Below are 12,082 nucleotides of genomic sequence, written 5' to 3'. Positions count from 1 at the left end.
TATCAGTTGAATGTGTGTTTGGATTTATAGATACCTTCAAAGATAACTGCAGGAATACATAATGGTAACTTAAAGGCAAGTATATGAAAATACAAACTTTGAACTCCACCATGATTCCAGTGACAATGCTTGTTATTGTTCAAATGGAACGCCTCAATTCTCCGAGCCATCCTTGTGCTGGAGTCCCCTGGCGGCCATCATGGGCCGGACCAGTCGCCGTGACAACGGCAGCCCCCTTCGGTGACACGCCCGGTCCTCACTCAGGCTGGTCTCGCAGTGCTCTACCAGTGCCATCACCCTGTCGCACAGGGTGTCTCCTCGCACCTTCCTCCTGGCCAGCAAGAAGAAGGCTTCCAGGAACGCCCCAAAGCACATGCCTGCTGCCACGGCCTCGCAATTCTGCTCATTCCAGCGCCGAGCGATGTCGATGTACATGATGTCTGCTGCAGCCATTGAGAAGCCGCTCTGGCAAAGCTTGCATTTTCTGACATCAGATAAAACGATGCACAAGGCAAAATTTAGAAAATATCAACACTTCCTGACTAGAAAAGTAAAATGGCTTTCCAATGACAAGCATACAAATGAACAAGATGGATAGGGTAGACACTAAAAATGTCTGTGCAATAAGCAATCAGCTACTCTATTTGCCATATACCTCTCGAGTATAATAAATTCATGCATTGGGAACTATGAGACAAAATCATGATTGGTTTAATTTACCACAGAGAATCATAGGGAATGAATGAAAAATAAGTACTATGGTATTATCCCTCTTCATAAGAAAGGTTTGTTCTGGAGACAATATACCTTGCATTAGTGTTATGGAAGAAATATTCTTGCAGTTGATGACTATAAATAGTAGTCAGTTTAAACATTTGTGGGGAACCCCCCCCCCCCCCCCCCCAGCAAAATATACCAGTTCTACAACCCATTTTACAATTATGGTCTCAGGGGCACATATTGAGTTGGAATAAAATTAAAATAAACTCAGGGTATTTGGATTCACCAGCAATTAGTTACCTGCAGAAGGTCCGGAATCCAGTGGCCCCCATGCGCTGCGCTCCCCGCACGCCAAGGAAGAGGTTGAAGAAGGCAGCCACGCGCTCCATAACCCGCAGGTGCTCGTACTCGCTGGCAAACTTCCTGGGCCAGATCTCCTCCAGACAGGAACCATAGAGGGGGTCCTCCTCTTCGTCCTCAGCCCCTGCATCCTCACTCGTCCTCTCTTGGGGTGGATCGTCCACGCCGGCTTCATCTAGATTGACCACCTGGATCTGGTTGCGCTTGGCGGCCATTACTGATGCGGCACTCCTATGTACATATACAAATGGACAGGACAAATTGATAGTTGTAACTTGCTTCTCACAAAGCTCACAGCTCATGCACAAATATACACATGCTAAAATATATACATGCTACCTTACTGCTTAAAGCACTGTATAGGGTATAATCCCTTGCCAGTGGTAACTTTTTATGTCTGCAAACCATGTTTGTGTGAACAACACACAAGACAAAGCTGATTACCTCTTGAAATAAAAAGGTAGAATAAGGAACAGAAGGAGTTGTGTGATTATGTAAGCTTTTAGAGATATGGATTACATCTACATGTACATGTGAAAGTAAGATGAGGTGATAATGACAGTGCCTCATAGCTCTCTTTCTGGTTTAAACATCAGAACGACCAAAACACTCAGTTTGGGTGATGATTTACCAAGTATAACTCTTTAGAAATAAAAGTCATAACTGCGAAGTTATGATGTAAGTCATGATGGAGGTGAAGACATTACACTGTGAAACAGAAAATGTTTGTTTGCATTTTAAATTTGCAAATTACCCAAGAGCCAAGATTCGCAAAATTAAAATACAAGTGAAAGTTGTTTACGCTATGTGCATTAAATGCCAGTGGCAATTTGCACAAATTTCATGCTGCGAAAAAGGCCGCCAGCTCAATTTGGTGAAAATTTCATGCAGTGAAAATATCCTGCTCTACAGTAAACTCAGTAATCTCCTTCAAGATTTTGACCAATCATGGCTTCGAGGAAATATGTGAAGCTATAAAAGGTCAAATCTTTCTCCTCCTTTGCCTGATTTTCATGGTAACTGTACTAATCTGTTTATTGTAATAACTCTACTGATTTTAAAGACAACTGAAACATGAGGTGGCGTGTAACATGATTTACTTGGCATCTATCCAATATCACTCCACTGCTCATCATTTGTATTTTGCAAGGTATTGTGTGGATCAAAAATAATATCTCTATGATGATTTACCCTCTGCATGGTAATGAAATAAAGAGACATCATACCAATGTCCAATCTATTATACCTTCCACATTGAGTCCCTCAGGGATGAGTTGATTGCTATACAGTGCTTTGCTGTTGTTTAGTTAGTAGTTTCTGTTTTCTGTGGGACTTTTTTTTTTGGGGGGGTAGGGTACTTGGGGTTCACACTTTTGCTCAACCATCCATTGAGCAAATGAAGAATTGATTGTAGTGTTTCAATACAGGCAGACTTCAAGGCTGAAATCTATAGAATTGTGATGGGGGTCAGAGAGGGAGTTCGTGCACACTCTTATTGACCATTTGCTACACATTTATGTTACACAGTATTGATTTTTTCCACCTCATAAAGAATGCTCTGCCATATCCAGCCTCAGGCAAAAATCAATGGCATGCCTCTTGGTTAGAGTGAGAACATACTTGCATGCATGACGTTAACATAATGTAAAGATATTTTTGTTTAATCTGCCATTGATATGCCACATGTGAGTGTACACAAATATCATTGGATACTCGCAGTGTGCTTTGTTTTTCATTGTCTGAAGTTACATTTTGTAAAAAAAAATGGAAAGAAAATTACACATTTATCTATTTGCTTGAACACTGGGCATGGCATTTGGAAATTCTTTGCAGCTATTTTGATTAGAATAATATGTAAATAATTTGTAACATCTGAAGGAGTAGAATGGCATACTATGAACAGGCTAAAAATACCACCGTTATGTGGTGTACAGCTGTAGTTGTATTATGGGAGTGCAAGTAGAGTTATTGTAGTACTGTAATAAATGCATAGCTTTCTGAAATAGCTGAAAATACCTATAATCACATGAAGCTCTTTCAACCAATCACCAGAGGATAGATTTTTGATCCAAAATATAATATAGTATAGTATAGTATAGTATAGTAAATCTTCGTTTGCGAAGCAAAGCCATACTATACTATAGTATAGTATGCCCATGATTTTTTATCATGGCTACTACTATACAACACTGAATAATCTGTTTATTCATGTCGTTGAAGGGCAACTTGTCAATCACTTGCAATAAAACCCAATTACTGCACAAACTGTTGCATTTACATAGCTTTTGGATTTCTGGTGAGTTACATAACTTACTACAGTCAAACCTGCCTTAGCGGCCACCTGTCTATAGTGACCACCTGTCTATAGCGGCTACTGAAAAATCCCCCCCCCCCCCCGAGAGAAAAGCCCTGTTAAAGACCCTGTGTATAACGACCACCTGTCTAACGCGGCCAGCGGCCACAAATTTTGTTTCTCGCGGTAGATTTTAACCTGTCTATAGCAGCCAAAAACCCAATGGAGCCTTAGCCGAGCCGATAATTCAGCATGTTTTTCTGCTTTGTAACAGTGCTGGCAACGTTCAGTGATCGCCACCGCTCCATTCATCCCTCATTCAGTAATAATAATGCACTAGTGTTAAGCTTTCTTCACGACATACTACTATGCAACAATTTCATATACACCGGCATGGTTAAATTCATGAAACACACGGTGTGTGCATACGTACACACATACATGTATATACATGTAAGGGTACAATGATGATACATGTACATGTAAGCAATGCACACAAAGTTGGATTACCTGTCTATAGCGGCCACCTGTCTATAACAGCCACTTTTTCCGTCTCCCTTGGGTGGCCGCTATAGACAGGTTTGACTGTACATGTAAAAAAAATTATCTTACGATGATGTGAAGTGCAAACAGACAGCAGCTAATATAAAATATATTGCTTCAAATGTTAGCATTCTGATGAAATAGAAAGGTATCAAATTGTCACTCGAATCTTTCACTTAACCTGGAGGCATCCGATTCAGTATTTTGCATTGTCATATAGATTTTCTTAACAATGACTAATCATTTTTATAGGAGTGAGATGGAGTGCAAGGGGGAATACTACATTGAACTTGTAGAAAAAGAAAAAAAAAAATTAGCAGGTGTGAACAACACTCACCTTGGCACCTTGGACATCTTGCCCGGTCGCATCAATCGCAGCACATCGGTGACCAGAGGGATTTTAATCTCCTCGTCGACAGGGCTAGGAAGAAGCTCCATGGAGCCATTGGGCAGGTGGTTCTCAAAGTCCAGTCGCAGGCTTGGGTTGGCATTGACCTCAAGCAGTATCGGCTGCAGGTTACTGGCCAGCAGGATATCAAATCCCAGGATCTGGACAAGAGCAAATGAGGCGCAAAGGATGAAGATGATGACAAACATCAAAATCAAGCCATAAATGCACAATGCATCTAAGGAAAATATGCTCTCAGAAAGTCTGAAGTCGTTTGGAAATACTGCCATCACTACACCAGATCAGGTAAAGCGAGCTATGCCTCATCTACAAAATATAGGAAATCACTCTTCACTGTTTACATGGCCAGATCCCCTGCAGAATGCCCAAATTTAGCACAAATCGTCTGAAGTGCTGCAAAAGTGGAAATTTTCCCGGAGTGGAAACTTGTGTGAAAATAAAAAAATACATATTTTTTTTATGCCTCCGCCAACGAAGTGGCCGGAGGCATTATGTTTTCGGGTCGTCCATCCGTCCGTACGTCCGTACGTCCGTCCCGTTTTGTTTTTGTCGATATCTCAAGAACCGTGTGGTGGTTTTGCATCAAACTTGGTATGAGGGTATATCCTTGGGGGATGATACTTTGTGTGGATTTTAGGGTCACAGGGTCAAAGGTCAAAGGTCAAAGGTTATTTTGTGAAAAAAAAAATTGAAATTTCATGTTTTTCTCCATATCTCGCAAATGGTTCAAGGTATCTTCATGGAACTTAGTATATATGCTTGTACCGATGAGCAGTGATTATCTAGGGAAGTTGGGGGTCATGGGTCAAAGATCAGGGGGTCAAAGGTCATGGTCAACTCCTCAAAATATAACTACTTCCCTTATATTTATGCAGTGCCTGAAGGATTTTTTTAAAACTTGATGTATGCATGTATAACCCAATACATATTCTGTGGGAAGTTTCTTGCCAAAAGTTCAAAGGTCAAAAGGTCAAGTGAAAGTGCTAAATTGCACTTTTTCCTCCATATCTCAAAAATAACTCAAGGTATTGTCATGAAACTTACATATTTATGCATGTTCTACCTAACAGTGATTCTCTTTGGAACTGTGGGGTCAAAGGTCAAAGGCCAGGTTTCGATAATACTATTTTACCATTTGATACTGAAATTATACTTTTTCTCAATACCTTGAAAATTACTCAATGCATAAACTTGTAAAAGGGTCAAAAGTCAAGTGAAAATCATCAGTTCCCCCAAATACCTGCACTCTGACGTTTTAATCATTCATCCAATTGAACCTAGTTCTAGGAAAGTGAACATTCAGCACATTTGTGGCAAACCTGTCATTTTAATATTTTGCCAATTGTGTGAAACTGTCATCACACATTGTCAAGACATTGTACTATAGACCTATTAGGAGAACCACGTATTATGGCGGAGGCATACACCAGTCGCCGTAGCGACATTTCTAGTTTCTTTATGCAAGCAATACTACTTCATATTTTTCATTTTGAGAAATTAGAAATGAGGGAAATTCATCTTACCAAGCCCAGTGCAAAAAATTACTCTTGCAAAATTTTCCTGTTTTATAGCACTCCCTCAATCCCCATATTGTCCCTAAATGGACTTTGCTCCCAGATTGTGTGAAAACAGCCCAGAATCTTGACAAGTTTAGAGTCCATATACTAAACATGGATTTATGTAACTTCATTCAAAGAGTTCATTTCAAAATCTAACTGTTTCTGCCAACTGTCCTCAACCACTGTACTACAAAATGTATAACAACCCAGACATATGATGGGGGCAGTATCAAACCAGAACCACCCATGATGGAATTAAATATGCAGCATTTGTGTATATTCTTAATCTAAATCTCATCTCATTAGCAAGTAATCTAGTCACAGTCTTAACTCTATGACAGCATATGGTACTTGTAATGATTGCCAAATTCAAGGAGAGGTTTGGAATATCAAACAGCCAGTAATATCATGTGTAGTGTAAGAAGAAACCACCAGGGCAGTGATCAGATTAGATATGGAATTTACCTGAAAGCAAGATGGGTTCATCCTTTTGGCTGGGAGCTCAGCCTCCATGATGACACGGAGATCTGGCAGCATGGCCGTGATCGTCTTGATGACCAGCTCCTGGATCTTCTCCCACAGCTGCATGGTGTCCAGGCCGCGGTTGGCCAGGGTGGCAAAGACGCTGCTGGTGGTGCGCTTGCTCCCGCGGTCAGTGGCGTCGGTATGCACGAAGCTGTGGCTGTACTTGTTGAGCGAGTAGTTGGTGAGGTGCATGTAGGTGACGTGGAGGTTGCGGGCGTTGGGCGGCTGGTAGGGCACGGTGCAGAAGCGCGCCAGGCCCTCCTTGCAGATGTAGATGCGGAGTGGGGAGATGGAGGCCAGAAGCACGTAGATGCGCAGGTCAAACTTCAGCCTTTCAAGAAGGAGGGGCTTCTGGACGTACTCCTGAACAATGGCCGGCTTCACCAGTCCCATGTTAGACATGTGGTGAGGGTTGTTGATTAAATAGATCCCATCTCCCTGAAGAAGATAAAGCAATACACAAAGGTCATTTTGTACTTTCGAACTATCTATAGACATGTCCTTCAATTGAACTAAAAGCCCTCTGTTCTTGGCAACTTCAACTTCAACTGCAACTAAACGTGTAGGGAGCAATCATTAATCAAAATACTGTTGGAATTTCAATTATTGTTATTTTTTGTTTCAAAATTGTTTTAAAACAACACACTGCAGCTACTTTGTATTTTCCTAAACTACCAGTTATGGACTGACCTCTATTCAAACTAAACGTCCCGTTTCTTGGCTTTATGAGTAGGCAGTAGTCGTCAAATGAAAATAGTAATAGAACATCCATTCATTCTTTTTTCCCCCTCAGTGCTTGAAGTTTTACCTTGAGGCCCAAAATAAAAAGATATTTTGCTGATATAAAGACACTGCAAATCAATCTCTGTCATAAGACAGAATGACATAGGTTTGCACAAATAGCCTTACCTGTAAGAGACTGCTACAATGTTAGTATGACAGACAAAAAAAAAGTTGTTTCATTCGAGTATTCATGCCTTACTACAAACTGTAGTTAATTACACCAAGTGATCAGATCAATTACTTTTGTTTATATAAATTTTAAGTATCTAAAACGAAACTGGCATATTTATGCACAAGAGTTAGAAATAAGAATTCAAGTTAATAATCTCCAAAAAGGAACAAGTTTCAACTTACAATGTCAACCTGTAGCAACCTACGGCAGTGAGAGGTTGGAATTTTATATTCAGCAACATCGTGCAGCAACTTCAGCAACCCAATGAAAATCTTGTTGCTCTTACTATACCTAGCCACATCTACCACCAGCTACAGTGGTAAGCACACTGACAACAATCTACATTGAGTTACGTTTTCGAGTCGCACAAACCTGACTTCCATCATCCGGTTTGACGATGAAGACTGGCTTCGATCGGGGATTCTTCTGAACAAACGTGGCGACCTCCGCACAGAACACGTGGTACTGCTCCGGAAGGATCCACGTTTTTGGGTAGAAGCCATATTCACTGGGAAAGAGTTGTCTCATTTGATGCAGTAGTTTAGAGAGCTGGGCTTTGCGTACAAGTTCGTGGAGACCTGAAGCATGGAATGCAACGAGCAATGAAATGATATTGAAATTATGTAATTATACATGTACATTGTACCAGGGAATATAGGGTTTTAATAGTTTCAATTCTACATCTGTGACTTATGCAAATGATATGATTAATACAAACTCACTTTCCTAAAAAGGCATTTGAACTCTCTGAACTACTAGAATGATAATTGTATAGCCATCATGCCCATTTGTCACCCAAATGATTACAATTTGCAGTAAGTGCTTTCTTTAATTCCAGCAAGGTTCATCTTTGTTAATGTATGATCATGAGCGATCCTATTCTCAGCTTTGTATAATACATAACTCAAAAAGTTTCTTTAAGACGTGAAATCTCTAATATAACACAAAAATAAACAAAAAACAACAAATCTACATATTAAAAGCCTTTCAAAGTATTGTCCCGAGTATGTAAGATCTACAGGATGTGATCGAACTTTGCGGGGGGGGGGGGGGGGGGGGGGAATTCACATATCGTCAATTGAGAATGAGAAGGGCATTAAGTTGTCCTGAACATTGGGTTTCGTGGTAACTTAACGCCCTTCTCATTCTCACCCGACGATATAATGTATCATCACTGACTTCTACCATGCTACAACATAACTCATGAAAGTAAAAGATGTATGTCAAACATGTAAATTTGCAAAGGCAGTGAAGATGGCAAAATAACTTTACTGGTAAATTACACATTAAGCTCTTCAAGTACCGGTAGCTATTTTCAACCATCTGACCAGCTGACTACATGTACATTGTAGTACTAGTATTACTAACTTTACTGACAGTCTAGATACAAAGATAGATAGATAGATAGATAGATAGATAGATAGATAGATAGATAGATGGTTGATAGATAAGATGAAAGATAGATAGATTGGATAGATAATTTAGATAGATCCATCCTCTCATAATACTCAAAATCCCAAAATGCTGAGAAATGTAATTATAAATTTGATAGCAGGAAAAGTGTTGGTTTCACTGATGAGAAGGCTACAGTGCAAATCTTCATCCTCCTTCAAGAAACTTACTTTGCATCATACTTTTAAATAAAACACTATTGAAAAGTGCAATATATGTCCAGGGAGGTGGGAGCTGATATGTCAGAGGCAATGGGCTATTGAACAAGAAGAAGCTACTACATGTACACTGTACAAAGGGAATGAATTGTGAATATTGCATGAAATAACTTCAGTAGAATCTAGTTGAAATTAGTAAATGCATAATGTATAATATGCCACTTCTTACTCACCTGGCACTTTGTTAACCATTCCTGCAAGTGGTATGTTTTCGCAGTCAAAGAAGGAGTTGGCATTCCAGAATAAATCACATGGGAACTTACTTTGGAAACTTGTTATCTGCAAAATAATATAAAACAACAGCTATCAGTAGCAAAAGAGTGTCTGAAAAGATTTTCAAACTACAAATTACATTGTAGATGCACAAATCTAAGAAAGGTAAAGGGGCTAGATGCAACTGCACATGCACATGTGGTGAAAAAAGAAATGTAATAAATGACAATCCCAGACAGTAACAGAATTACAATAATATTTTTGAACAAAGAGAAGTAGACTCATGACCCATTCACATTTCTTTCTCTCTAAAATTCCAATGTTCCATAGATGGGCGTGGTATAATGTGGTATAACAGAAGACGGCATTAAAATTTCTTCATTTAATAATTTTTGAAGCTCAATGGTATTTACATGTAAATCAATTGATGGAAAATGCATACGTACATGAAGATTACACTGAAATTGCTACATGTCCATCGGACATTCAGTATTCAAACATGAATAATTGAATGTCACTCACAATCATTATTGTTTCTCACAAAATCATCTTACAATCTTCTTCCTCTAGAATCTAAATACACTCCACCATTTGGTGTATTTTCGTTCTGTTTGGCGGGTCTGGTGTGATGTATATGTACAGTGGGATGAAGTGCAGCTAAACAGCATTCCCCTTCTACGTTGTATCGGAGATGGAGTTTCTGTCACTGTGTACCTCCTGCCTGAAACTGTTATTTTAGCAGAGGTACATTTGACAAAACCTTTCTTCTGGCAGCGAGTTCCATGACCATAGCCTTATGTAATCAGGAAAGAATGATGTACTCCCAGCAAAAAAGAAAAAAAAAAGATGGAGGGTAGGGAATTGTGGAACTCTAGCCAAGAATGATTAAACTGTGTCTTGACAATTGAAGAAGGAGAAGCAAGCTGATGACAAAAAGAAGATACAGACTAGAAGAAGAAAACAAATCAAATGTGACAATAGGCAACGAGGTAAATGTGACAGCTGAACGACTACAACTGTACCATCGTTTAACACTGAACAAAAATTGTTATTTTTGCTTTTGCGTTTGGCGGGTATATCGTCTACCTCTTTCCATCGCCATCCTAATTCATTCAGACTGATGCGCAGAACTTCCCCACTCGTCTTCGATTTTGCTGTATTGACAAGCAGTATGTTATGCCGGCGACGCCTTTTTCCACTGCGAGATCTGGGTTTTTTGCCTTCTTTAGAACCAATTCCATTCCTTGTTCCCTCTCCATTTGGCTGGACCCTCGCTATACTCGGAGTCTGCCCGAGATAAACTGAAGTTGATGTTGCATTCTTGCGAGCCGCTGCCAGCTTTTGCTTTCCATCACCGCCAGTGCTGCGGGCAGCCTTTTCTACGGCCTCTCGTTGTCTGTCCGCGGCAAGTTGGGCTAGCTGCAATTTCAAGCACTCCTCGTACGCCAGCTGGGCATGAGTGGACCTCGGTTTGATCGGCTCAAGCTTGGCGTTGCTTAAGTCCCGACCCCCGTTCGAAGTCAACATAATTATGATGTCTCATTTCGGTTAGTTACCCCATAATTTCGAGTTTATAAAGTACTTTCCTTTACTTGGAATGAGCGGTAACAGGTTGCTAGACGCGTTGATTGTTCCAATAGATATTTGCGGTCGCGTCGGCATAGCGCATCAACAACGAATCCGAAGGCACAGCTAACAGAAGATCTTCATATAGCCCGTAGTGCATGTAAACAGAATGCGTTGCGAGTACATTTTGGCATCGTAGCTGGCGCCCTATCATATCGCAGGCTCGCAAGTATTTGAATTTTTTATTGGAAAGTTGTGAGATTTGTAGCCTGTGGCAAAGAGGGTACTAGAGTAGTATCTCGGAGTAAAACTTCTATGGGTTGTGAATAAAAGGGTCAAGCTTCATGAGTTTTGTTTGTAAAGTACAGAATCCTGTGTTCTAAGGAGTTCAAATGGTAGAGTTACAGATATCGCAATTATTATTGTCTTGATCCATTGTTTGATGATGCCGCCACTCAAAAATTATGTGAAGTGCCACGCACACATCAGGTATGTACCAAAAAGATCTATCTCACAGACAAGAAGACAATAGATTCATATGTCTCTTAATAATGACCAGTCACTCTCTAGGGAAGATTTCGTCTCTATGATTGCAACTACTTTCCGCCATTCCTACTTCAAAATATTGAGAGGTACATAACAGTAAACACATGCCGGAGACTAATGCGCGAATAGAAATTGAACAAAAATTAGCATAATCAAAATCAAAATTACCGCGACTGGACATGTCTGGACACCACTATGAAAATATAAATTCATAAAGAAATATATTTGAAAATACTATATCGGTTTAATTTGTCTGAAATTGACTGAAAAGTGATAAGATGAACAGTCTTTGCATAAGGATATACATTTTGTAGTTTAAAGGGATCATGCAGTATTGGTGGAGATGAGAATTGTGAATGGACTTTTAATTTTTTGCGAGATACCAAGAAAACACTTATGAAATAGTACAGAGCATATCATTTTAAGAGGAATTCAAAGTTTATTTGATGAAAATCGGGTTTGGAATGGCTGAAACATCCAAAAACAAAGTAAAACAAAGCGATTGTAATAAAAGGTGAGTCCCACATTTTACTAAGATCGCTCTGTCTTCGATATCTCAGCCGTTTCAAAACCAATTTTAATTAGATAAACGTTGAATTCCTCATGGAATTACATGCTCTTTCATATTAGGGTTTCTCATTATCTCACCAAAAATGTTAGAAAAATGGTCTCAACCAAAACTATTCGATCCCTTTAAAATACTATCACATCATTTTGCTCAGA

General features: G+C 39.7%; 1 protein-coding gene across 1 annotated transcript; it reads right to left on the bottom strand.

Moving 5' to 3' along the window:
• On the bottom strand, window positions 1-10,874 carry LOC140240845 (tubulin polyglutamylase TTLL11-like). Its single transcript, XM_072320619.1, has 7 exons — window positions 10,334-10,874; window positions 9,208-9,313; window positions 7,737-7,942; window positions 6,350-6,847; window positions 4,254-4,465; window positions 1,021-1,311; window positions 1-484 (listed from the first exon to the last, which is right to left on the bottom strand). The coding sequence occupies exons 1-7, from the start codon at window positions 10,772-10,774 to the stop codon at window positions 154-156; spliced, it is 2,085 nt and encodes a 694-aa protein (XP_072176720.1). The 5' UTR covers window positions 10,775-10,874; the 3' UTR covers window positions 1-153.
• Between the last annotated feature and the right edge of the window lie 1,208 nt (window positions 10,875-12,082).

The sequence above is a fragment of the Diadema setosum genome, chromosome 17 (assembly GCF_964275005.1).
Source record: "Diadema setosum chromosome 17, eeDiaSeto1, whole genome shotgun sequence".
Lineage (NCBI taxonomy): Eukaryota > Metazoa > Echinodermata > Echinoidea > Diadematoida > Diadematidae > Diadema > Diadema setosum.
Note: the sequence above shows the minus strand (reverse complement) of the source record. Positions and strands in the feature narration are given on the sequence as shown.